The sequence below is a fragment of the Macrobrachium nipponense genome, chromosome 4 (genome assembly GCF_015104395.2).
Source record: "Macrobrachium nipponense isolate FS-2020 chromosome 4, ASM1510439v2, whole genome shotgun sequence".
Taxonomy (NCBI): domain Eukaryota; kingdom Metazoa; phylum Arthropoda; class Malacostraca; order Decapoda; family Palaemonidae; genus Macrobrachium; species Macrobrachium nipponense.
The window spans coordinates 116448778-116476727 of record NC_061100.1 but is presented as its reverse complement, the minus strand read 5'-3'; the positions used below and the strand labels follow the sequence as shown (position 1 = coordinate 116476727).

The 27950-nt window shown below is 38.3% G+C and overlaps 2 protein-coding genes across 11 annotated transcripts in view; one reads left to right on the top strand and one right to left on the bottom strand.

The window, feature by feature from the left end:
* Positions 1-27950, top strand: part of LOC135211081 (kelch-like protein 20) — a 142938-nt gene that overhangs the window by 101398 nt on the left and 13590 nt on the right. For 7 of the 8 annotated variants that reach the window (XM_064244145.1, XM_064244144.1, XM_064244147.1 and 4 more), the window contains 3 exons: positions 3765-3954; positions 18613-18750; positions 19084-19306. In XM_064244145.1, the coding sequence (XP_064100215.1) occupies positions 3765-3954; positions 18613-18750; positions 19084-19304 (549 nt within the window). In that variant the 3' untranslated portion in view covers positions 19305-19306. Of the gene's footprint in view, positions 1-3764; positions 3955-18612; positions 18751-19083; positions 19307-23380; positions 26823-27950 lie in introns of those variants that run through there. The other variant, XM_064244146.1, reaches the window with a different exon arrangement.
* The window catches only part of LOC135211080 (filamin-B-like), a 270141-nt gene continuing 266056 nt past the window's right edge, over positions 23866-27950 (bottom strand). For all 3 annotated transcript variants that reach the window (XM_064244140.1, XM_064244141.1, XM_064244142.1), the window contains 2 exons: positions 25379-25560; positions 23866-25236 (listed from right to left, as the gene is read on the bottom strand). In XM_064244140.1, coding sequence (XP_064100210.1) covers positions 25108-25236; positions 25379-25560 — 311 coding nt within the window. In that variant the 3' untranslated portion in view covers positions 23866-25107. The remainder of the gene's footprint in view (positions 25237-25378; positions 25561-27950) is intronic.

The following is a 27950-nucleotide window of genomic DNA, read 5'->3' as shown; positions in this document are numbered from 1 at the left end:
TTTCAAGCTTATTAGACTTTGACAATTATTATTGTACTGCATGGTACATATATACGTACGTATAAGTAAAAGAATCTTCTTAATGTCTTTAATTACTATACCATTACGTACCAGCATCTCTTGAGTTTAATATCAAGCTAACACCTCTTTTTTTTTTTTTTTTTACGAGGACGCTTATAAACGAAGCATACAGATTGCGTTCGTTACCGCGCACGCGTTGCATATGTAAACTGTGTCAACCAGACCTCATACGTAAACATTGACGTCTTTTTACAGTAGACATAAAAGAATGGTCTTAATTTCTATAATTATTCTATACCATAGCGGCTTCTCTGATTAAGCTAAGGCTAACCTCCTCTTTACCAGCAAGCTTAACAAAGATTAAGATTGCGTTCGCTACCGAACGGCACACGTTACGTATGTGACAGTGGTTTCACTGCAAATCTCACACGTAAACAATGACGTATTTTTACAGTAAACATAAAGGAATCTACCTAATTTCTATAATTAATGTATACCGTAGCGGATTCTGAGTTAACCTAAGGCTAACTCTTCTTTACCGGCACGCTTAAAAAGCTTAGATTGCGTTGCTACCGAACCGAACATGTTACATATGTAACTGGTTTCACTACCAAATCTTACACGTAAACATTGACGTATTACAGTACAACATAAAAGATTCTTCTTAATTTCTTAATTATTACGCACTTAATATGGCATAGTGGCTTCTCTGATATAAGCTATGACTAACTTCTTCTTTACCGGCAAGCTTAACAAAGCTTAAAGATTGCATTCGCTACCGAACCGCACATGTAACCTACGTACGTTACATTGCCTTCACTCCAAACCTAACACTTAAATACGTATTGCATTTGCTACTGAAACGCGCGCCACAAGTGTGAGCATGATTATAGAATATGTCTACGCTTGAAAAAAAATCAAGCAAGGGTGCTTGATTAAATCTTTTTTTCGCTCATCACTTTCATGCAGAGGAGAGGATAGACAAAACTTCAGGTTTATTTTGGAGTTGGAAATGATGGAAACATTTTGAAGAAGGAAAACGCGAGATGCCATGGAAACACTTTTCCATTATTTCAGAGATTAACAATAGCAAAAGGTTTTAATAGATAGCCAGTAGTAATGTTGGGACCCATGATGAATCAAAAGGTAACTGCGTATAGAGTTGATACCACCGAAAAAGCAAACGAAATGCGCGCAAGGTGTACAAGACACGACACATGTTTGAATTTTTGTAAACATTAGTTGCGGACTTTAAACAATGCCGAGTGTCGTCACCAGTGTTACTAACCGTTTTGCTAAATTATGCTAGTCGGTCCAAGCAAGAATTTATGCCAAATATGGTGCAATTTTGTGCCAGAATTATGCTATTAATCTATCATTATCTCATTTCTCTAATACATTTGAGCTAAACAACGATGTAATGGAAATTTAAAACATTTATATATTAGGTGAAATGATACAAAGTGACGAACAGACAATATTATAACTAATAATTTGATGATTTTTACATGTTAGGAAACTCGTAATAAAACACCATTTTTCTTTAATAGATCACATGCGCAATCACTAGTACACTATTTGATATGCAATCACTATTATACTATTTGACAAATGCATGAAGATCACACATACGAATGTGAAGAAAAACAACAAATTTTACTTATTACTGCATCATTATCATGCCACTCAGAACCATTTTTCTTTAACAGGTCACATAAACAATTAATAAATACTTGAAAATGTGTGAAAATTACTTCAAATATAACATTTTGTTATTTACTGATATTTACTGAAAAATTAAAACTAAAAAAAGGTAAACAAACAAACCAGTCTCTACTCAAGAAGAAAAACATACGTACTTATTACTTGATCATTATCATGCCCACTGGAACACTATTTTTCTTTAACAGATCACATACACAATGAATAAATACTTGAAAATTGTGTGAAAATCCCTTCAGACATAATTAAAATTTTGATAACTACTGAAAAAAATAAAACTTAAAAAAGGAAAAAAAGTAATTCTTTACTCATGAAGAAAAAACATTATTAACACTTTACTGATCGTTTGTCATGCCACTGTGGGTATTTATTTATATTCACAAAATTTAACATTCCTTAGTTGGGTTCAAACTTAGCAATTAACTCATTTGTTAGTGCTGCTTTTGAGGCAATTTCACTTGAAGATACATTCACTATAGCTGTGTATGAAATTGAGGAATTTTCTGCATTTTATTTAAAATTTTAGTGAAATTACATTCTAAAATTGTACTAGAACCCTAAGTGTGAAAGAAATTATGCTAAGCTCCAATTCTTGGGTCAAATTATGCTAAAAAACATGAAATTATGCTACATTTGGTAGCACTGGATGACGCCAACTAGCGGCGGCTGGCGGAAACAGTTTTGTTTACAAACATCATATGGTCGTGGGTCGGAAACTGGTTTTTTGGTTGAAAACAGACACAAAGTTTATTGGAAATTTAGTGGCGAAATCCGATTATGTCGAGTTCTAATATGGTCGTGAACCGGGTCTCTACTGTATATATATATACATATACATATACATATACATATATATATATATATATATATATATATGTATAGATATATATATATATATATATATATATATATATATATATATATATATATATATATATATATATATATATATATATATATATATGTGTGTGTGTGTGTGTGTGTGTGTGTGTGTGTATGTATATGTATATATATACACATATACATATACATACTATATAGTTATAATATTAGTATGTATAGTTTGGTTGGTTACTACATGTATAATAAAGAGGTTGGTGGTTTTGGGGAAATCTTAAAAACAATCTTCAAATTTTTAGCGTTAATCATTAAATATGCAGAGGGTTGTGTATTCTCTCAGGCAGAATTTCCCCATGAATCTCATACACTTCCATTCTAACTCTATTGTAGGAAAACTCTACACACATTGGTTGTCACTTACTGGTTTTACAGTTTTTACAAAAGACTAGGTGAACAATCGAAGTTTACATCTAGTCGCTTGAACATAATTAAAAATGAAATAGTAATGACCATCCATTTACAAGATCATTAAAAATTTAAAAATTTAATAGTAGTGTCCACCATTTTTAAGATTCATTATAAGGTTAATTAGTTGAAAGCAAAGGAAAGGTTACTTCTAGATATGAATAAAGTTTTCCTCTGAATAGATTTAGATAAAGCTTTGGAGAGAAGATTTGGTGTGTTTGATGGTCTTGGGTTTTATCAATGGTTAAAGAGCGTCCTTCAAAAAAGCATAATTTACAGAAGTAGTCAAGAATATTAGGAAAATATATACTATATATAAGCTCTCATATAATTTTTGTACTTGATCATTCCTCCATCCAAATTTGCAAATTTTTTAATTAACTCAAAGCAAAAGATAAACCTTCATAGTATGTACAGTACAACTATTTTCAAAGCTCTTTTCAGCTACATCTGTACAATTATTATATATGAAATTACTAAACAATGAAATTTTTAACAATTGAATAATTTACTGCCCAATTACGTGTATTAGCACCATCTGGGGTTGCTACAGAAATTTTTCTTAAAGTTCTTATTTGACAATTTTTTTGTACTTATTTCGCATGTCTTAGAATGAACTGACTGTCATTAATGGAGCATTCAGCTTTTGCCCTTTTCCAGGCTTTAGGATAAGTAAAATAAGGAATTTGTGCAAAATGGAAATTATTTACTTTTAGATGTATGACATGGAGAAAAATATGTGGGTGTCACGAGAACCAATGACCCAACCCAGAGTACATCATGGCTTGGCAGCCCTTCATGGCTCATTGTATGCAATTGGTGGCATAAGCCCATTGGGAGCAAATCATCAAGTGCATACCTCTTGTGAAAAATATGACCCTGGATCAGATAGTTGGATGCCCATAGGTACGTTATTTACGTGTACAGTATAAGCTCTTTTACATTATGGAGTTTAGAAATGGAACAGTCTTTCACTTTACTACTATTATAAATGTCCTGTAGTGAATAATTCTTGTTATAATTTTTAGAAAAATTAATTTTTTATTGAAAAACCATTACTCTTATTTGGCAAGGAACACTAGTCAGCCGGTAATGCTTTACATGCCTTGGTAAATTCCAGTGTATATCAGCTGTAAATCTCATTACGTTTATATTTCTGGGCTCAGCTCGTGTCGGCCTTTGAAAGGATCCTTAATATCATTCTTTCTAGGTAAAATTAATCTAAAATTACCAGAGAAAAACAAAATTAAGAAAATGTCAGTAAAACTGACTCGCACACTCTTTAAAAGAAGTGTCGGTATGAGAATAGGGGCGAGTGGGATCACTACCACGAGACATTCACCATTTAGACCTTCCAATCAAAATCCCCACTAGAGAGAGCTGATACCAACGGGCGATGTGGCCGCTACTACTACTACTAGGGACGCCACGGACAGCAGCGCCCCCTAGCGGTCATCCTTAATTATTAGCGATACGCGTTGTACGCATTTTTTGCTCGTGTGCTAATTTTCTTGGATTTACCTCCTTCTCCATCATGGAACGTGCTGCCATCGCATCGGCTAAGTTAAGTGCCTCATAAGTAGTATTTTACCGTATTTTAGTCTTCCAGGGACCAGTATTTTCCTTCTAATAGGTCATATACGGTTTCCCGGTCGACTCGTGGCGGCGCCATGCTGCCTCATGTTAAGAATTCCCGGTCTTCCATACTGGGACTTCTTATACTTATGGGCTTACTATATCACGTTCATCGTTTTTTTACATCGCCTTTTTAGCTAGGTTAGCCCATTTACCAATTCTCTTAGTTTGGTATTTAGGGCTATTCTGTGTTTCTGGCCCAGCATCCCGGCTCTTGCTCTTCATCGGCTATCGCTGGCTCCGAGTAGGCTTCTGTTCCTCGGAACAGTTTTGCCTCCTCCTGGGCTTCTTTTCTTTACTAAAAGTGTCTTTTCCATCTTTACGATGTAATTTTAGTTCTATTTAGGGTGTTAGGCTAGCCTAGGTGCATGTCCCATGTATTGGTACAGCCTGGTTCACGTGGCCCTTCCACGGTTGTGTTGCTATCGCAGCTTAGGCCACTTGCGGTCACGTGTTCCATCGCACCTTACCCTTCCCCTTCCCTCCCTACCAGGTATAGGGAGGGGTCTGGGGGACCCCTTGGTTGCCATGACAACCTCAGTAGCCTTCCTCCTCCCTCCTTCTCTGAGGAGGCCAGGGGTTCTTCCCAGCTGGGGTATAGGGGGACCACTTGTTTCGGGTACCGGGTCACCGAGCGGGTAGTTATTGGGACGGGGAGGAGTAGGCCACCCCCCCCCCCTCTCTCTCTCCCGCCGCGCTACGCCGGGGAACCCCCCCAGTTGCTCAGTCCCACCTTTCCCCCACTATAACGAACGGAGCCTTCCGCCGCAGCCGGGGCACCTTTGGTTATAGTTTCGCTGGCTCCGCCAGCGGGCGGGGTGGTCACTACTAGTGGTCTATTGCTTGCCTACTATATCCTTCCCTTTTTTTCCCCACGCTACCGGAAGAGAGCTTGCTTCTTACCCGGGCACTCTTCTAGTAGACGGGGGGAAAAGTTTGATATTTATTTCGTTATTTTTAAGGATATACCCTAATTTTACGATGAATTTCTAGAATTATAATTGTATGTATACCATCTCCGTCGTTTTCCGTCGTGGTTTCATATTTCACCACCACATCTGGTTGGATTCTTTCTCTTGTCTCCGGCGTAGCCTTGGACAAACTCCAACCATCTTGTTACCACACGTATTATGGCGGGGCTCTGGTTTAATCTAACTTTCTCGCTCCGGCATGCAGCGGAGCAATTGTTAGGCTGTAAGTGTTCTCCTGATACTTATGTATCTTTCCACTTACAGGCTACCAACTGTCAGGTCCTAGGGTGCAATGCGACTTTGTACGACCCCTGCGCCCACGATGAGTGCAGATCTCACGCCCCGTGTGCCACAACTCACAACGCCATGATCGTCTGGCACCCGGAAGCCTGCGCCATCTGTTACGACCTTGTCAGTCAGCTGGTGGGGGGGGTAAGTCGATTGTAGACTTCTTTATCGTATTACTAACAACACTTACTCATAAGCTTGTTAACCCCGTCCCCGCCACTAGAAGCTTCATTTCGCCTTCTCTTTCAGGCTGCCGGTGTGAGGGAAGTCGGCTTCGGGAAGAACGCCGCCAAGGGCCAGCCATACATCTTGGATAAGAAGCTGGCCGTTCAGATCTTCCCCGGCGGCAAGTCAACAGGATATGTTGACCCCATCTCTGCAGCCCCTCTCATCGCCTCCATCCAGCAAGAGATGCAGCAGTCGTTCGGGGCCGTGGCCACGCAGGAGACGGTCCCAGACGTCGCAACCTTGGACCTTAATATTGAGCCTATGGCGGTAGGTGCGGAGGATTTGTTGGTTGAGGTAGGTGTGTTGGGTGCCCAAGGTCTTTCCTTGGGCGCTCCTGGATCTTCTCCTGTCCCTTCTTCTACTGCTTCTTTCCAAGGCTTTTCGGGATCTGAGATCCCTGCCCGCTCTCCCGCTCTCTCTGTACCCCCAAAGGTGAAGGGACAGAGAGAACCGAAGACCCTTGTTAAGACGACTTCTAAAAAGTCGTCGTCATCTTCTTCAGCTAAGAAGTCTTCGACTTCCTATGCTGACGCGGTGAAGGCTAAGCCGAGCTCTTCCTATTCAAAGAGCTCTAGAAGCAAGGCTTCTAAGGAGAAGGCTCGCGCTCCTGCTGAGCCAATGTCTTCTCCGGCCTCCACCGCATCCACTCCGGCAACGCCGGTTGGAGTAGCGGGACCAAGCACCTTTGATCCCACTGCCTTCTCAGCAGTGGTGATGCAACAGGTAGGAGAGATGGTAGGCTCACAGGTCTCCGCCCTCGGAACCAAGTTCGAACAGATGTTCGCACAACTGTCGAGCACTTTGACTCAGTCGGGCCAGTCCATCCAAGATCTCTCTAACAGAGTTAGAGAGAATGAGGACCGAGTAGCTGGGCTTGCTCAGGCTCCTCATCCAGTCTCCCCAGTAGCAAGTGCTGGTATTCTCCAGCTACCACCTTATGAGTCGCTACCAGCTTCTCCATGGAGAACCCATGGAGAGTGGCCGCTTACGCTCCATTCAAGGACGGTATGATCTCTGTCCCGGAGTGTGGAACTCGAAGGATTGAGGACTTCGAGTTTTATCCTCCGGGATTGACGCAGCCTTTCATTGGATATGCTAGGCTGACCGTAGCGGCCCTCACTAGGGAGGACAAGATCTCCAGAGAGAACGTGCTCTATAGTAGAGAGCACGCTCAACGGGAATGGGTTCACTGCCTTGAGGACTGGGAGTGTACCAACACTAAGCTCCAGGCTTTCAAGAGTCCTTTTACTATTTTTGCGACGGAGGAGAGGCTTCTCTTCCGTTCGCTACCAAAATAGTGGAAGCGACTCTTCAGGCAGTCCTCAAGGATGAGCCCATGCCACAGCTGAGGGAAGCGGATTCTACTTCTCCGCTCTTTCCAGCCTTCGGAGAATTGTGGGAGAACTTGCCTGCCACTTTCACGCTTGGTAAGCTCAAACCGGACTGTGCAATGGACCAGTTTGGCGAAAAGCTCCCAAGGCTGCCTGATTCCTTGATCCAGGCAGAGTTCGACGCTCGAACTAGGTTTGGCAGATCCCTCAATTCTCTAATTATCACGGAGATGGCTGCTCTATCGTATGGCACAGAACCTCTATTTAAGATTCTGGCCAAGTCCCAGCTTCAAACGGTTCAGACGGATGCTTTCGACTTCTTCCAAGCTAGGAGGAATTGCCGAAAGCACGTTCTGCAGGAATGCACTATTAGGCACGAACCTAATAGACTCCTGGCTTCCAGCATGTGGGGAGCGGACCTCTTCCCAGAGTCCGCTGTGAATGAGGTGCACCACGAGGCTGCTAGGCTCAACCAGAGCCTTAGAGCTAGGTGGGGTATCTCCTTATAAGAGGAAACAAGAATCCGCCCCCGCTGCTGGTAAGAAACTAAAGAAGTCTGGTAAAAGGTTCCAGCCTTACCAAAAACACCAGCAGCAGCAGCAATTCGTTCAGGCCGTCCCAGTTACCCAACAGGGACAACCTTCAACCTCGAAGCAGACCCAACCCATCCTCCTGTTGTCTCCTCAGTCGCAACCCTCGACCTCCTACGCACTCTCGCCAGCCTTCAACCCTATGTATGAAGGTCAGGCTTACCCTCCCTTTAATAGGCAGTCGAGAGGTAGCAGAGCGAGAGGCCACTTTCGCCAGCGTGGCACAGGAAGAGCGGCAAGGAGTAGGCAGTTCAGAGGAGGGCGTGGAGGTCAACCCGCCCAACAACAGTGAGGCTCCCCAGGTAGGAGGGAGGCTGTTCCTCTTCCGTCACAGGTGGGGGTTCAGCAATTGGGCACAGAGCATAGTGTCCAAGGGATTGGGTTGGAGTTGGATCAAAGATCCTCCTCCAATCAAATCATTCCATCAAGTACCATCAAAGGAATTGACAGATTATGCGGAGGAACTTCTTCAGAAAGGAGCTATTGTGAGAGTCAAGCATCTAAAATTTCAAGGTCGCTTATTCAGCGTGCCAAAGAAAGGCTCAACAAAAAGAAGGGTAATCTTAGACTTGTCAAGGCTAAACTCTTTCATTCGTTGCGACAAGTTCAAAATGCTTACCATCTCGCAGGTAAGGACCTTACTTCCTCGTGGAGCCGTCACATGCTCCATTGATCTTACAGACGCATACTATCATATCCCTATAGCCAGACACTTCCGCCCATTCCTAGGATTCAGACTAGGAAATCAGACATTCTCATTCAAAGTGATGCCCTTCGGTCTGAATGTAGCCCCCAGGGTATTCACGAAAATAGCAGAAGTAGTGGTGCAACAATTGAGAACTCAGGGAATAATGATAGCAGCATACCTCGACGATTGGTTGATCTGGGCACCAACAGTCGAGGAATGTCTCAAAGCCACGAAAAAGGTAGTTCAATTTCTGGAACATCTGGGGTTCCAGATAAACAAAACGAAATCCAGACTTACTCCGGAGTCTCGTTTTCAGTGGCTAGGAATCCAATGGGATTTGTCTTCCCACAATCTGTCAATTCCAGTGGTCAAACGGAAAGAAATAGCCAAGTCTGTGAGACAATTTCTCAAATGCAAGCAAACATCAAGGAGAAGCCAGGAAAGAATCCTAGGTTCTCTTCAGTTTGCTTCAGTGACAGACATCCTCCTGAAAGCAAGGCTGAAAGATATAAATCGAGTTTGGCGATCGAGAGCAAACGCCAAATCTCGAGACAAGTTGTCAGTAATTCCACAGATCCTTCGCAATCAACTCCGTCCATGGACAAAAGTGAAGAACCTGGCCAATCGGGTACCCCTTCAATATCCCCTTCCAGTGTTAACCATTCACACGGATGCCTCCCTGTCCGGGTGGGGGGGATATTCTCAATTCAAACAAGTTCAGGGGACTTGGTCAGTTCAGTTCCGCCAGCTCCACATAAACGTTCTGGAAGCAATGGCAGTATTTCTTACCCTGAAGAGACTTCTTCCCCGGAAAAGTCTCATCTAAGACTAGTTTTGGACAGTGCAGTGGTAGTTCATTGCATCAACAGGGGAGGGTCCAAATCCAAACATGTGAACCATGTCATGATAGCCATCTTTGCACTAGCAGACAAACACAAATGGCATCTGTCCGCCACTCACCTGGCGGGGGTAAGAAATGTGATAGCAGACGCTTTGTCCCGGTCGGTCCCTCTGGAATCAGAATGGTCCCTAGACGACAGGTCATTCCAGTGGATATGCCGGAGAGTCCCAGGTCTCCAAGTAGATCTCTTCACCTCAGAAGCGAACCACAAGCTCCCTTGCTATGTGGCCCCCAACCTGGACCCTCTGGCTTATGCCACGGACGCCCTGTCGTTAGATTGGAATCAGTGGAGAAAAATTTATGTCTTTCCTCCAGTGAATCTTTCTTGAAAGTCTTGAGCAAGCTGAGGACTTTCAAGGGACTAGTAGCCCTGATTGCTCCAGACTGGCCCAAGAGCAACTGGTATCCTCTGCTTCTGGAATTGGGTCTCCGACCTCAACGGATTCCCAATCCCAAGCTGTCACAATCAGTACAAATGAGGACTGTGTTCGCTTCCTCAGGAATTCTTCAGACCCTAACTTTATGGACTTCATGAAGTTTGCGGCTAATAAAGATGCTAACATTGATCCACAAAACATCCTCTTCCTAGAATCAGATAAGAGAGAGTCAACTATTAGACAATATGACTCAGCTGTTAAAAAATTAGCATCCTTCCTGAAAGAATCAAACACTACAACCATGACAGTTAACTTAGCTATATCCTTTTTCAGATCCTTGTTTGAAAAAGGTTTAGCAGCTAGCACTATTACTACTCATAAATCGGCTTTGAAGAAGATCTTTCAGTTAGGTTTCCAGATAGATCTGACTGAATCTTACTTTACGTCTATCCCTAAAGCCTGTGCTAGACTTAGACCTTCTCAAAGGCCTACTACAGTCTCATGGTTCTTAAATGATGTCCTCAAACTAGCATCAGATACTGACAACTCGTCTTGTACATTCATAATGCTTCTTAGAAAGACATTATTCTTATTAAGCCTAGCTTCAGGAGCTAGAATTTCAGAACTGTCGGCTCTATCCAGAGATGCGGGTCATGTGGAATTCCTCCCCTCAGGAGAAGTTCTGCTTGCTCCGGATCGTAGTTTTTTGGCTAAAAATGAGGATCCTCTTGCAAGGTGGGCTCCTTGGAAAGTCATCCCACTTCCGCAAGATCCTTCTCTCTGCCCAGTATCAACTTTAAGAGCCTTTCTATCTCGTACATCCTCAAGATCCTCAGGTTCTCTCTTCATGAGAGAAAAGGTGGTACTTTATCAGTAAAAGGCATTAGACAACAGATCCTTTACTTCATTAAACAAGCCAATCCTGATTCATTTCCAAAAGCACATGACATCAGGGAGTAGCCACCTCAATTAACTACTTTCAACATATGAACTTTGAGGATCTTAAAAAGTATACTGGATGGAAATCTCCGACAGTCTTTAAACGTCACTATCTAAAGTCCTTGGAATCTTTAAAATTTTCTGCAGTAGCAGCGGGAAACATTGTTTCTCCTGATACTGTATAGTAGTCATAGTATAGATCCAGGTCTCCTTTCTACCTACCTCGTCCAACATGCCTCACCCTATCGCCATGCTACTCGGATACTCTAGCCTTAGCCGCTGAGAACATATTGGTGGATTGTCCCTTATTTTTTCGCTAGGGACATCCACACTATGTACTTATAATGTACTTCAGTGTACCTACCCTTATTTTTATGCTAGGGTAGGACACAATGTGTTTGTATATTATGTAAATACATTATTTAAGTGAATCTATTTTGTTAAATTGCACTGCATTATTGTATTTTACTATGTTTAATATAATTTAATTTTAAGTACTTTATATTACTGGCTTTCTTTTATGTCATTGTTTAGAATAAGTTAGCTTTAAGTACTTAGTTTATATTCTGTAATAACTGATTCACTTATATTATATCCCTCTTTTTTACAACTGATTTTCATTTGTCCTTTTTCCCATCTTGTCTGTTTCTCTGGTACTCTTTCATAGGCCGACACGAGCTGAGCCCAGAAAAGGGATTTTGTTTTGACGTAGGAAAAAATCTATTTCTGGGTGATTGGCTCGTGTCGCCCTATGAAACCCACCCTGTTTTGCTTGCCCTCCCTGCAGGACAAGATGTTCATAGATTAAGGATGACCGCTAGGGGCGCTGCTGTCCGTGGCGTCCCTAGTAGTAGTAGTAGCGGCCACATCGCCCGTTGGTATCAGCTCTCTCTAGTGGGGATTTTGATTGGAAGGTCTAAATGGTGAATGTCTCGTGGTAGTGATCCCACTCGCCCCTATTCTCATACCGACACTTCTTTTAAAGAGTGAGCGAGTCAGTTTTACTGACATTTTCTTAATTTTGTTTTTCTCTGGTAATTTTAGATTAATTTTACCTAGAAAGAATGATATTAAGGATCCTTTCATAGGGCGACACGAGCCAATCACCCAGAAATAGATTTTTCCTACGTCAAAATCCCTTTTATGTTGATTTATGAGCTGGAAGAAACAGTGATGTAGGGAGGTGGGACCGCCCCATATTTACAAGTACGTACAGTGCTGTAATGGATTTGTATTGAAATGATTTTATTTTTCAGACATTACATCTTATGCCTATAATTAGCCCAAATGGCAATTGAGCTGCTGAAAACCTCAGATTATCTAATTGATCATATGCATAAGAGCCCTTGATATTTTACAAAATATGGGTGTTGAGATTATGACCCTGATGAAATGAGGCCTTGGATAACAGGCCTCACTGTTATGAAGTTCATTAAGTAATTGAAAGAACCATATGAAAACATTTAAAAAACGTAAATATTAGTTTTATTAGATAAAAAACCCAAAATAAAATGCAAAAGCACTTCAGATGCATGACTTCAACTTCATAAAAACTTTTTAGAATCTGTTGACTGTTGACTCACTGTTTACCTCAACCTAGAATGTCTCCCAGTGCGTAGCATCCTCATGCATAGCTTTGCTTGGTTCTGTGTCACATCATTTGGATAGTGATATACAGTAGTACCTCGAGATACGAAAGGCTCTACTTACGAAAAACTCGAGATACGAAAGCCAATGTGAAAAATTTTACTGCTCTACATACGAAAAGTTTTCAAGATACGAAAGGTTGTTGCTGTAAATTCCCGAGATTCGCCCGGACCACCAAGAACAATTTTAAAACTCCCGCGCCGCCAACTGAGTAAACTCGCCACCATCCTCCCGCTCTCCCATTGGTTCCTGATGCTAGTCACCCCATAAGGTCCTGCTCTCCTATTGGTCAGCCTCTACCCCTTCTGCTTTAAGTATTCTATTGGTAATAGGTTGCTGTAAAATGAAAAACTTATTCATGCAATACATTTAATAAAAAAAAAAACATTAGGTAAAGATAGAATAAAGAATAGAAATGAATGGTTATATTATACTGTTTGGTAGTTTCAGTAGTTGAAGAGATAATGAAAATTTATGGCTTACTGTGTAAAAGTGATTGCTTGGCGATCGTTCGATACTCGTAAGTGCTGGATGTAAACAGACGTTTGGAAGCTTTTTTTTTGTTTATTATAGTTAATGGTTACTTAATAATTATTTGAAATGAGTACATGCAATACATTTAATAAAAAAAATTGTGAATTAGATATCATAAAATATAAAATAAATCAGACTGTCAACAAATACGTAATTTTTAGAATTCTTCTTCTTTTTTTATTATTAAGTTACGTATACGTATGTTTCATTATAGCTGTCAGTAACTCGGTATCTACATTAGGTAAAGATAGAGTAAAGAATAGAAATTAATGGTTATTATACTGTTTGGTAGTTTCATTAGTTGAAGAGAGATACTAATTACAATTTATGGTTTACTGTGTGCTAGGAAAAATGATTGCTTGGCGCTTGTTCGATTCTCGTAAGACGGGTAAGAGCTGAATGTAAACAATCGATTGGAAGGTTTGTTTTTTGTTTGTTTGTGTATTATAGTTAATGATTAATTAATAATTATTTGAAATGAGTACATACTGATTATTTATACATTTTATTGGCATATTCTAAGCTTTTAGCTCTTAGGTTTAGATGTCAGAATCATAGACTAGGCTACAGTAGCAACCGCTAACATAGGCTAGGCTTATTGCTAAGGGACATATGCTAAAGTCCTAATATATGCAGTAAAAATGGGGTTGAACATTGCATGCAGTTGAATATTACTCAAGTATGTACAGTATTTTGCCTTTTTGGAGTCATATTTCTTCCGTCGTAACCCTAGAACGTGTGTTTTAGGCCTGGAAATGTAATTTACTGGGGTGTTTTTGGAGGGCTTGGAACGGATTAGCCATTTTACATATAAAATGTGTTCCAAGATACGAAAAAATCATGATACGAAGGCCGTCTCGGAACGGATTAATTTCGTATCTCGAGGTACCACTGTATGTGTTTACTATCTTGCAACCACAGTTGATCTTAATAGATTTTTATGATGAATTAACTTATTGCTGTGTTGTTATCATAAAAGCAAAAGACTTGTGTGCCTATGATTAAACATAATTGCTTCAATTGTACAGAATTTGCATCTTCTTAACAATACCAGTACTATAAGGCATGACGTTTTACGGTATGGTCTATATGTTTCTAATTAAGAGTGAAATGGATATTTATTGTAAAAAAGAAAAATTCTATTTGTAAATATAAACAGATAAATTGTAGGCAAGTGTCCTTTTTTTGTCTAGGCAGCAGTTGAAGTTCCTAACGTAAATGGTTAAGGTTATATTTGGTTAGGAACATGATAGTTACCAGATAATTGTTGTGAAGTAAGTTTAAACTATAAGTTATGTCAGGTTTGGTGTTTTGGAGGGTTTATTGTAGACCAATGGATCTTTATACAAAAGACACAATAGACCCTCGAAACTCTCTGTTAAAGTGAAACTTCATTAATGCAAAATTAACTTTTAAGAATATGGTAATATAATGTAGACGTGCATATGTAGTTAGAGAAGATGGAAGAATGTAGAGAGGAAAGAGGGAACCAAGAATAATACCAAAATTTATAATAGAAATTACAAACCATCACAATTAGTAACTACATGATAGACATGAAGACATGAGGATAAGCAAAGTTGCCTAAAAATTCATGAACATGTATGGGTTTATAATTTTCAGACAGTACTCAGAGTTAGTATGGCCATGTAGTGTTACAAACCTGTCAGGGAATGCCACAACTTAAGAAACCTGTACTGCTACATAGTGCTCCAGGAGTGAGTAATGTACCAAAAGACTTCACTGGTCCATTGAGGCAGTTACTTTTTAAAACCTGGATCATAAAGAATGCCATAATGGGTAAGAAAGAATGGCTATGGTAATGTATTGAATTACAGAAGTGTGCTTTTAAAGACATCCAATCCTTGTGTTGTATCACTGAGATACCTAAATTTTGCTTATGTAGTTTTACACCTCTGCATGCATACCTGAAACTACGTTGATGTCAAAATTGAGAGAAGTAATGTGTGCTGCTTTACTCATTTAAAATTTCCTTAAAGCATTCCAAATAACTTTTTGGAGACAGTACAGGATAGTACTACTTGTTACTTGCTTCTTGGAGCATCTTATGGACAAGATATTAAGCAGTTATCTTTATTGAACCTCTTTGTTTGCTGGAGAGACCAATAAATTTCTCTGAAAGGGAAGTGAGGAGACCTTCTGTGTACTTCATATAGTACGAGAGTGATGGGATGGATGTTGCCTGAGAATTGTTTTTGCAAGAAGATTCCTGTAAGAACATATACATATGTAGTATATTAGCTTTGAATCCTTGCCATGTATAACCTTACTTGAGAGAGTAGTTCACTGACTCATCTTGAAGTCACAAAAGTCAGGAGAAAGGCCATCTCTAGTATTAAGAAAGGCAAAGCCTAAAGACCCTGTAGCATCAAAAGTATTTATCCAAGGTGTAACACTTTTAATCTTCACAATTCCAGTCAAGACCATGAAGTTCAAGAGGTGAGCAAGAATGTACATAAATTATAACTTATGGTGAAACCAACAACGAATTCTGTTATGCCAGAAAACAGTCATCAATCTGAGGTTTCACTGACTGGCTCCTCTGGTGTGGAAGTTCAACATTTCTAGATTCCTAGGTGCAGGAAATCAACTTACTCTTCTGAAGAGTAAGATGCTTCTTCATAAAATAAAGCTCATTAGTCTACTGCTGATTTTATGAAAGTAACCAAGGATAAAGTAATGCTCTGTAAAATAAAGCCTATTTTGTACAGTTGAATTTAGTGGAAGAGCATACAAGTTCAACTAATGTAAAATATATTGTCTAAACTCTAGTATGTATACTGTCAAGAATATCCAGAGTTTTGCTCTGTCACTGACTATGTATAAGTTAGGCATTGCAAGCCTTATCACACCTGCTAATGATGGATTTAGATATTATCATTATTGTGTTTGTTACTAATAATTATTGTAACTAGACTACCAATTTAAGATTGTCTGCTCTGGCAATTTTATGCTGAGTAGAAAAGTAGTTGAAGTGAGTAGTAATTGAAACTGTAATACCCCATTATAAACAAGTCAGGAGTACAACATTCAATATAAAAACTTCTTAAACTCCCAGACAGTATTGCCTAATCTTAACGATAAGAAATTAATATAATAACTGAAAACATAACACTCTTCTTGAAGCACGCCAGCAGTAGTTGCCATTTGTTTCAAACAATTAAGAAACAAGTATATATTGTACAGTCGGCCCACAAACAATTGGTGTAGTTTCTTAATTCATTGTCTGTTATAGAAATTGCCATATGCAGGTGCCAGATTATTTACTTATCAATAAATAATATTTAGATGAGAATTGAGGATGTTTATATAACGTATCATAGATGATTATTTTGCAAAATATAAGGAAAATATATAACCAAGGGTTGATGAATTCTAATTTTATTCTCAACTAAAGGCTTTGTGGCAGCAATAGCATAAGCATTTGGAAGTTGGCTTTGTTGCTACTCAAGTAATGACCCAAAACAATTTCCCAAAACAATTGGGTTCATCTATGTATGATTTGCTTTTATATATTAAGCCTTCTTGATATCTCTCTAACAGGAACTTGCATCAAATGCAGTATAATTGTCTCTTTCTGAGCAGGGGATGTTTCTTTGACCAATAAATGACACATTGACATTCAATTCCTGCACACATCACAACATCAAAAACAATAGTGAGGTCGCATGGTTCACACTATCAAGGTTATCATTTTTTTTTTCTATCCTTGATTGCATTTGTTAGTTTCCAATGTTTTCTGTAAAATGTAACAAATGGAATCATTCAATTACATTCAACTTAATATTAAAATGATAAAATGAGGACTGTGTTTATGCGATACTACTATAGTAGATTCACATCAACTGTGCATCTGATGTCTAGGCCAGTCCCTTACGACGCTCCTGATGGGCTGTTGGTAAGCCAATCAAAGGGCTGGAAACTCTCAGTCTCTCTTGAGAGTTCACAGAGGCAGGATGTATGTTCCACTTCTCCTCAGGGATACATCTTTCAAAAGATGTATTCTCTGTAATAATGTCTAGTCTTGAATTCAGGAGACTGGTGGAATTTCAACAATTAGATAGATGGTTTTCACCCTCTACAAATTGTCATTCGTCAGAAATTCGTGTAAGTACACTTGAGCAAATTACTATTGGCAGTTTCATAATTTTTCGTTCATGCCTTATTAATCTATTTTTCTTTTCAAAGATCAAGGAAATTTTATTTAATGATGTTCAAAAGTCACTGAGTTATATAACACCATGTTATATAACTGTGTAAAACTATTTTCCATAATAGAAAAATTGATGTGAATGAAATGAAGTAATAAAAAACGTCATGTCACAATCACCGACATACATTACTGAGTAGATAGGAGACATCTATCACTATAGTAGATTGACATCAACTGTGCATCTGATGTCTAGGCCAGTACCTTGTGACACTCCTGATTGGCTGATGATAAGCCAATCAAAGGGCTGGAAACTCTCAGTCTCTCTCTCGAGAGTTCACAGAGGCAGGATGTATGTTCCACTTCTCCTGAGAGATACATCTTCCAAAAGTATCCCTCAGGAGAGGTGGAACATATTTCCTTCCTATGTGAACTCTCTTGAGAGACTGAGAATATCCAGCCCTGTGATTGGCTTATCAACAGCCAATCAGGAGTGTCACAAGGTACTGGCCTAGACATCAGATGCACGGTTGATGTCAATCTACTATAGTGATAGATGTGTCCTATCTACTCAGTAATATATGTCGGTGATTGTGACATGACGTTTTTTATCACTTCATTTCATTCACATCAATTTTTCTATTATGGAAAATAGTTTTACACAGTTATATAACATGGTGTTCTAAAGATATCAGTGACTTTTGAACATCATTAAATAAAATTTCCTCGATCTTTGAAAAGAAAAATAGATTAATAAGGCATGGACGAAAAATTATGAAACTGCCAATAGTAATTTGCTCAAGTGTACTTACATAAATTTCTGACAAATGACAATTTGTAGAGAATGAAAACCATCTAACGAATTGTTGAAATTCCACCAGTCTCCTGAATTCAAGATTAGACATTATTACCAGAGAATAAATGCAAGATAAAAGAAAGTAATGTGTAATTCTTATAGGAAAAGGCAGCTCAAGATGAAACATCTGGGAAGTTCTTGACAGACACTAGTGAACGTTGTGAATACTGATGTAGACTTGCAGATATGAGACTTGATGCTACCAAAGAATCTTTGATTAGTCTGCACATGCACAGTATTACCAGCTGACTACCATTTTATTTTTTTAAGGATGGGCTGAAGTATTATGGAAGATTTTGTGACTCATAGGGGCTAATAATCACTAGGTTTACAGCTAAACTAACAAGATTTACATCATTACATTAGATTAATTCCTCTTATTTAAATACTTTCTTTTTTTTCCCTCAGCTTCACTGTCACAAGCCAGAGCATATTTGGGTGTAGCAGTAATTAATGACTACTTGTATGCTGTTGGAGGGTATGATGGTTCATATTGGTTGAATTCTGTTGAGAGATATGACCCTCTCCAAGATCAATGGACCTCAGGTTAGTGTGCAGTTCTTTAGTGACTTTTGTAGATTAGAAATTAAAGTATTAATTACAGCTGTTTGGTTACTGGAACCTCTGTTTCTTGGGTTAGAAATAATGGAAATTAATTGAACAAGGTAAATTGATAAACTTTCAGAATAGGGTACGAGAGAATGAGATCTTGCCATTTGAGGAGGCTCTCTCACCATTTGGGCAACAAGGTTTTTGTAGTTAATATTTATTTAGTGGCCCACTTCAAACAAAAGCATAATTTTTCTAATATAAGACAGTGGTTTGTCCCTGTACAAAGTCATTTAAGCTACTAATTTCCATTTTCCTTTTCTTTAATAGTTTCATCGATGATCAGTCTTCGTAGTAGTTTTGGTATCACAGTCAGCTCAGGGAGAATTTATTGCATTGGTGGGTTCAGTGGAGAATCAAATTTAAATACAGTAGAAAAATACAATCCTAGTACAGATACATGGCATTGTGTCCAGTCCATGCAACTTCGTCGGTATGGAGGCGTTGCTGCCACTGTGCTTGTTCCATTTTTACCCAAACCAAATCCTTGAAGGTGAGTTATCTCACAGTCTTTTAATTTTTACAGTATTTCCATTGAATCTCTGATATTTTTTTTAAGAACAAATCCTGTCATATAATGCAGATGTTAATTCATTTTTATTTGACAACAAAGTTGAAATGAAGCACTGTAATTGTGAATTACTGTATCTTTCAATGAAGAAAAACAGTTATGGTAAAAAACTAAACAGAAGTATTAGTATTATGAAACTTTAAAATTTATATTCTGCTTTGTAGTGTATACATTATTCATATACTACAGAGCATTAAAAGAAATTGAAGGTCATCACTGTTATATGGGTTAAGCAAAAAAATTCATATGTACGTGTACTTTGTATTTGCCATTTGTACTGTATACTGTATATATTTAAGAAGTAAAAGTACAAGTAGATATTCAAAAGATTATAGTTTTTTCTTGATGTAAATCTTGTATAATCATGTTTCTCATTTATTTTTTCTGCATTTTTCACAATGCATTATGTTAATGAATATTTTCATTGGCTTGTTAAGATATATATATATATATATATATATATATATATATATATATATATATATATATATATATATATATATCTATATATATAGTAATATATATATAGTACTATATATTTTAGTTTCAAGCCTATCTAATGAGTCTAACCTGTACATCAGTGCTCTTCAGAAGCACCCCAAGAACAAGAACAGGTATACATCTAGGACTTTCAGCACCTTTGTGCATGTTTTGTCCTATACTCCTTTCACTTTTGCTCTCAGAATGTGTTATTTCTGTGCTCCTTTCATTTATATTTGAAAATTTTTGTTCACATTTTCAATTAGCTTTATGATTTTTGATGGTGGCCTTGCAAAATGCCTTTTTTGATATTGGGGCTAAGAATTAGGAAAACAACCAGGGACCAGCAATTCACTCAAGTTTATTAAAGAATCATTTCATTTTCTGCCTGAGAGTACTTATGTGCCTTGCTGCTGCAAACGCAATAGTACCCATTTCCATTGAACATTGTGGCAACGCAATAGTACCCACCATTTACCATTGAAACATATGGCAACGCAATAGTACCCATTTCCATTGAACAGCCACAATGTTTTTTATGTTGGGTATGATGTGTAGGTTTCTTACACTTCAATTTAGCTTCCATTAAAAAGTGTTATTTTTGTTTCATGGATTTCAGTAACTTCTGTCTCATTTAGCTCATGCATTACTATTTATTTTTTATGTCTGTTTATCTAGCGTTGTAACTTCAGTTTCTTTCACTAAGTACGGTACTACATATATATTTAATGAATTGTAGTTTTTTAGAAGGATTAATTATTATTATTTTTCCTCGTAGTTGGATAATACCATATATGTACTTCCATCATTTTTTGTATTAAAAAGTAAGAAAAGTAAGGCTTCAATGCAGATGTATTGGTGCTTTGTGCAAACAATGCTGTAGTTCATGGCTTTCTGACTGCAGCAATTTTGAGATGGACTTCCTTTTGATGTATAGTGCTTCCAAGGGCCAAGTATATGCACCTTAGCCAGCATGCAATGTGTGTAAAGGTTGATCTCAATCACAGTGGCTTTTGTTCAGCATTAAGAGATATTATAAGCATTCTAAAGTGCTTTGTGAAAAAGGTATGTCATCTGCATCTGCATCTACTAGGAACCCCCAAGTGTCAGCAGTATTTATGTTCTCCCTTCCAAGTGTTACTGCTCTCAAGTCTGCTTTAAAAATATCCAAGATGTGAAAATTTTAGCAAATTGTTTTTCAGTAGTACTTAGGCAGATGGAGCAGGCTCATATAAGATTTTGTACAGTTTGCCTCAATACTTAGCTTCTGGGTCTTAAGACTGCAGCCCTTTTCTATCTTCCCGAGGGCTTTTTGGTGTTCTCCACATGTTCTACCTGACATTCTTGAACACTCACAGCACCAGGTGATGGCACATCTGAGACACCTCCATCTAGATGTGTATGCTGTACCTCCATCTCTTCATGTTGCCCATAGTTTGTGGCACCATTGGTCTTTGTTAAGTCACTTATTCAAATTCAATTGCACCTCTCACATGAGCCACTTTTCATCTACTACTGTACTGAAGGTAACCACTCTTGTGACTCAAAGTAATACATCAAGCATAATAAGCACAATTTATCAGGACACCAGTCTGTTTCTCATGATGGTCATCAGTCTTATACCAGTCTAAGTGCCTTCCACTGCCATTACTAGGTAGGACTGTGATTCCTCTATTGACAGTTATTTGGCTAGGTTGTTGAGACACCTACACAATCATAAGATTCCCAAGGAGTTTTATCTGAAAACTTTTTTTTGTATTATAAAAACATAATTTTTTTGCTTGTATTAGCCAAAATATACTAGTGTTAATGCAATTTAGGATCTAGTTAAAAGCACAACATAAGTTGTGTTTGCAACAATTGAGGGTATATTTTACCCATGAGATTTCATTCTAATTTGACTTGTGAAGCATAGGACACACCTATTATATCAACCTCATAAATTTATTCTCATTTTTCTGTGTAATACTATTTAAGGCATGTTGTTGATCATAGTTATGTCATGCATGTGAGATAAGAGGACTGTATGTTATTTGATGTGGATTGTATTGTATGTTACAGCTTTTTACATTTCTAATGTGTATTAATAAGGACCCATGTAAATTAGTCTTTGTTTTTAGGAGTTGATATTCAAGTTGATAATACATTTTTAACTCAAATTTATGATGAAATTTTTCGTCATTCTGGGACCACCAGCATTTCCCCCCCGAAATGATATACTTTCTAGTATTTGTTAACGTCTTTCAATTCCTTAAATTTGCTAACATTTGTATGGAAGGCAAAGGCTCTATATGCAGTTGTGAACTTATTACAATACTGTACTTCATACTGGATTTCCTACTTGGTTGCTTAAGAAACTTGTAAATAGATTTTTTTATATTAAATTGACATAGAGGCAATCCCTGGTGATCAGCGATTCGGTTTTATGGCACTTGCCTAGTGCCATAAAATTTGCCATTTATGGCGCCGTAATGGGCAGAGTTCTAGTTATCGGCGCCATAAGGAGCGAATAATAGAGTTATGGCACTATATACCTAGCAGAGGCTCCATGAGGGTGCTTATGGCCCCATAAATCACCGAGTTTTGGTTAATGATAAAAGTTTAAGGCCTTCAATAGTTTTGATCTCCTCAACTGCTATACTTTGTTTTTTTCCATCTGTCCATCTGCCTGTAGTGCTTTCGCATGGTAACACTGCGTCCCGGGCTGTAAATAGTTACGCTATGTGTAAGTTTTAGGTAAATAAAAGGATATCTGGGGGTACATTTTCAACTGAAAAAAGTTTTAATAATTTACTGTATGCGAATTACACCTTTAACATTCAAAATAGGATATTATTTAAAGCCCGGGAAGCAGTGTTACCATGCGCAAACACCACAGGTGGATGGACAGATGGAAAAAAAAAAAAAAAATTTATGTTTACAGTGGAACCCCACCCCCTATTCACAGGGGATACGTACCAGAACCCACCTCCCGAATAGCTAGAATCTGCAAATACTTAGAATGCCCCTCTAAAAATGCTTAAAACTGCCCATGTATTTTGCTAGATCAAACTCAAGAAAAACCCACTTAAAATGCTTATACATGGTTTTTTAATACAGTTTTTATCACCAAAAGAGCATTTAATTATGAAATTGGTGAGAAAATAATAATTTGTGGATATTTCTCATAGTAGAATACCACACACATGCAAATTTCTCGCAAATAATGGATAGCCATGACCTCAGAGAAATCCATGAATAAGTGAATCTGCAAATGTCAAGGACGCGAATAGCAGGGGTCCACTGCATATATTCAGTATTTAAAATTTTATACTGTATTTATTTAAAATTGTTTTTGCAGTCAGGCACTTTAATATTATGTAATGTGATAGGTATACCAGGTGCTGGTATAGTGTGGGGTGGCTAAGTTTATGAATGTTGATTTATTAATAGGTTTATATTTTTAATATTTTACACAGTAAAAATCTTAATATTTTATAGTTTACTATATATTTACTTACAATGTTTCTATTTTAGATTATTTGGAGCAGCTGTATATACTTGCGTAGGTGCTTCCATTCTGGCTGCCATCATTTAAACTCTATAGTATATAAACAGCAGACATTATGATGGACAGTACTGAAAATTGTTGCATGCACTAGTACCTAGTACTTTACGTTGTAGGTCATCATTGTCCCTGCTTTTAATTTTCTACCTCTCCTTGTGTCTGTTTTTGGAAAAGTTTGGAAAATATGGTGGATAGACTTTGATATAGAAGGTTAAGGACATACAAAAAGCTTTTTATTCACTACCTGTTCTTGAGTACAATTTTACTTGCATTTCTTTCTCATGAAATCTCTTTTTTTCACTTACTTTCCTCTCGACTGCATATTTTAGAATATGTTCTTATTAAACTAATATTTTTAGATACACAGTATACTATTCATTGTAAAATTGCTTCTTGGTACTACATTAATTCAATAGGTACTATTTATATACATACAGGTAATATTACAACAATGTTATTAGTAATGTTTATTGAGTCAACATTTACAAATTAAAAAATGGGATAGCACTGTGAATATATTAATGATTTAACACTAATATAAAATTGATGAGCTATTGTACATTCCTGGCATAACTGAATATCGGCAGGAGGTTGTGATAACTACCGTATGATGATTCTACCTCAATTTGACAGTGATAAAGCTAAAATTTTGTTTTCAACGAAAACTACAACTACATCTATGAACTTTAGTGATGAGTCAGATATGTAGATGAAATGATGAAATGCATGAACAGATTTTGATCTTCAGATGAATGATTAGATTAGGAAGACACATACACATCTTTTAAACATTTAGTACAATAATCTGAGTAGATTACACAAAGTCCACCAAAACATAAGGAGGAAAAGTTCACTACAAAATGCATTCACTTTTGCCAAGTGAAACCATGTACAGGGGCATGGACATGCACCTAACCATTACGTCATTTATACATGACGACAGGAAGGCGCTGCAGAGATTAGGCAATGAGATTTTATGTTATTTTCTCCTCAGCCATGGTAATAATCTTTACCTAGAGATATGACCTGAGAATAAGGCATGAGGAATAAGGATATATACAGTACCATGAAAACCCCAATATGTTGTTGGAAAGAACAGAATTTGATTTTGTTAAAAAAAGTCACAATACTCTTATCATTACCAATCATGAAGGGGAATGTAAGGCCCAGAATTTGAAATTACATACAGGGAGTTAGTCTTGGGATAACTGATTTATGTACATAGCCCTGTTAGGGGGAACCAGGGTCCACCACCCTATAAATTGTTGGTGATGAGGCGGTACCGGCGGAATTGGTGTCTGTGTACACCGGCATATGCAGGGCCATTCATTGGCGTCGAACGTCTAGGGGTTGTGCGTCCCTTACTAACCGAGAGAGGTGGAAGGGATGTAAAGTAGTTTTGATGGGTTGCAGACCAAGCCCATGTAGACATATATACAGGCATTGGTCTTGAAGGGGATGAAAATGGTAGTTGCAGCACGGGGCTATGACCTCCAGGGTCTTGTGATGGGGGTTTATTTTTGCGACGAGCATGAGACTTTGCTTTAACTTTTCGAGGTGTAGTGAGAACCCGACCATTGCTAACTGGAGGACCACGAGCTGGTGAGGGGGTGGAGGGTGATGAGCCAGGACTGAGTCCATTACTGGAGGGGGCAGTAAGGGGAAGAGCGACGCTCGGCGGGGACCCTGGCCCCCCTCACAGTTGGGCCTGAGAGCCACGCCATGACATCTGTCCAAAGCTTACTGCACCATACGTGGTGCCATATCCTATGCTTCCATAGTATTCACTTGGAGCACCTCCTGGGCCAGTTGGGGAATATCCACCCTGTAAAACAGACAAACATTTAGTCCAGTGTTAGAATTCACTTGTGATCTTAATAACATAAACACTTGTGATCTTAATAACATAAACACTTGCGATCTTAATAACATAAACACTTGTGATCTTGCATAACAAAGTTACTTACAGCCATGTATCTATTAAGTTCATCTTGTGTATCGAATATCATCACAACAAAAGGACTCCCAGGGACATGTTCGCCAGACCATTTTACTTCCATACGATAATCTCCTGGTTCTGTTGGATCATATTTACACAATATGGTTCTGTCTTTTTGTGACTCCCTCTGCATCTCGACACGGAATGCACCTGACAATGGTTAAAAACATTAGTTTCACATTGTTTTTAAATTTATCTTGAAACTGCCCAATGCTTCTTGGCCTTTTAAGTTCAATCAAAGCTACTTTTGGGGGCATTAATGATTATTCTTAAAAATATGATAATATTAAGTTTAATTAAGAAACATTTAAAATGTTTTGGGCATTAAAAAATACTTTTACAAGAGTGAAACATTAAGTTCCATAGGTTCAAACATAAACTCCAAGGTTACATAGATATTCTAAGGAATGAAGGAATTATAGAGGCAGTTAAAATTGAATCTCAGGGTTTCAAAGAATTCTGACTAAATCACAGCTGAGGACAGTCAGAAAAATAAGAAATAATTTGACATTTCTATAACACAAAATTACTGAAAGGCCAAGATTCCTCCCCATACTTGGACTCAGGAGGGAGAGGTATAGTGCACCTCTTCCTGTTAAGGATCAGCAAGGGAGCACTCCCACAGCAGGAAGGGCATTCAAGTTACAGTTCAGTGTCATCTAAGACACTAATGTTTTGTAGGTGCAGCTACCAATCAGACTTGGGCAATTTCACTGTGCCACAGCAGAGCTTTAAATCTAAAACTAAGCATTGTGGATAAAGGATTACTGGTTATACTTAGAGAAAAGTGAGAAAATCATTGATTTTCTCACTTTTCTCTAAGTGAATTAGAAAGATATCAGTCCTTTAAACTTATGACCAAATGGTAGAATGACTTGCATTGTTAAGCATGATGACTTGTTCCCACATTCTTTTTCATAGCAAGTTAGCTGAATTTCCTTGATCAGTGATGGCTGCATTATTTCGTAGTCCCTGGCAGTGACGAGAAAATCTCTTTTTATTCTTCGTCTGCTTAAACTTTTAACTTGACCCATTTGTTAGTTTTTGATACTTGAACTAAAATAAATCTTTGAAGCAATTTGTATTTGCCTGAGTATACAATCCATAGCCTTATATATTGGGAGTGTCCATCTCTAAGTATACAAACCAGAGCCTTTTATATTGTATCCATCAACTCAAGCCAGAGTTGTCACTGAATTTGGTAACAAGGTATATAGTTAATTAGTGGTTAAGGGTGTGAATGAAATACTTCTCACACCTACCTTCTGATTGTAGCCATTTTTTAGTTCTACTGAAGGGCAGGGCACTGGGCCAAAGTACTTTGCATATGGGAAGGTTTTCGAATAATGAAGGGCCACTAGAGAACCATCAAAGCCTCCAAATTGGAATTTAAGGCAGAAAGGAGCTACTTCTGGTCAAACCCAACATTGGTCCAGCAAGTAACTACTTATGCCCACCCCCCTTTGATATAAGGGGAGCAGAGGGAGAAAAATCTTAAACACCACGCTAGATTGATTACTGGAAGTGCAGATACCTGTAGTTAGCACAATCAATCTTATACTCTGGCCTAGAAGCTTCTCTAGAATGGAATTAGGGGAAAGAGAGAGTAAGAGAGATTCCAGTCACTGTATTCTTCCCCCAGGTTACATCAAGCTACAGTACTTAGGTAAGATTCTTTACAGGTTACAGGCTGAACAGAATGCCTACACCAGCAGCAGAGCAACTCCTGCAGGTCTCAAGAAAAGATCTATGGACCTGTAAGTAACATCCCTCTTGTAGAGCAAAGGAATAGATACCATTAACCTTAACATTTGCCTTCATCGCCCATAAGCACCACAGAGTTCATTTGTATTAATCCCATAGATGGTGGGAGTTCCATCCTGAGATTGTAGTTTCCATGCAATGCAGAAAGTGACAATTTCCTGTCCCTCCATCCGATTCACTGGGAGTAATAATGGAAGTTATATTTGATTATGTCAAGTCAGGGCGTCTTACACCCTCACTTTGGGTATCCTCGGATGAGTACCATGAGTGATGTCCTCCACAATGGTGTCATAATCATCAGGTGCCTACTGCGTCAGAAAAAAAGATAAGGACACCTCTTCTCATGCATAAGAACTACCAAGTGAAGTCTGAGAGGGAAGGGGTGGAGAAAAATCCTTGAATCTCCCATTAGGAACTGAAACATTCTGAGATTTTGCTTCAAAAACTCCTTATTACAATATGCTGAGACTATCCTGGTCAAAAATACCATCTTGAGAGACAACTCTTGAACAAGCCTTTGCCTAAGGGCTTGTAAGGTGCTTTGGCTAGGATGCAAAGTACCAGTTTACCTCCTCAAGAGAAATATTATTATTGATGGAGAAAATGCAAGTTCCATAGCCAGTCAAGTAAAGATAATCCCACCACTTGTTGATCACCTAACGAGAAGGAACATCTTAAATAGTAGGAAGTGTAGTGCTCAGAACATCCCCCATATAATGGAAGATAATTTCCATTGCTACTCCCAGAGAATGAATAGGGGGACAGAAAACTTTCAC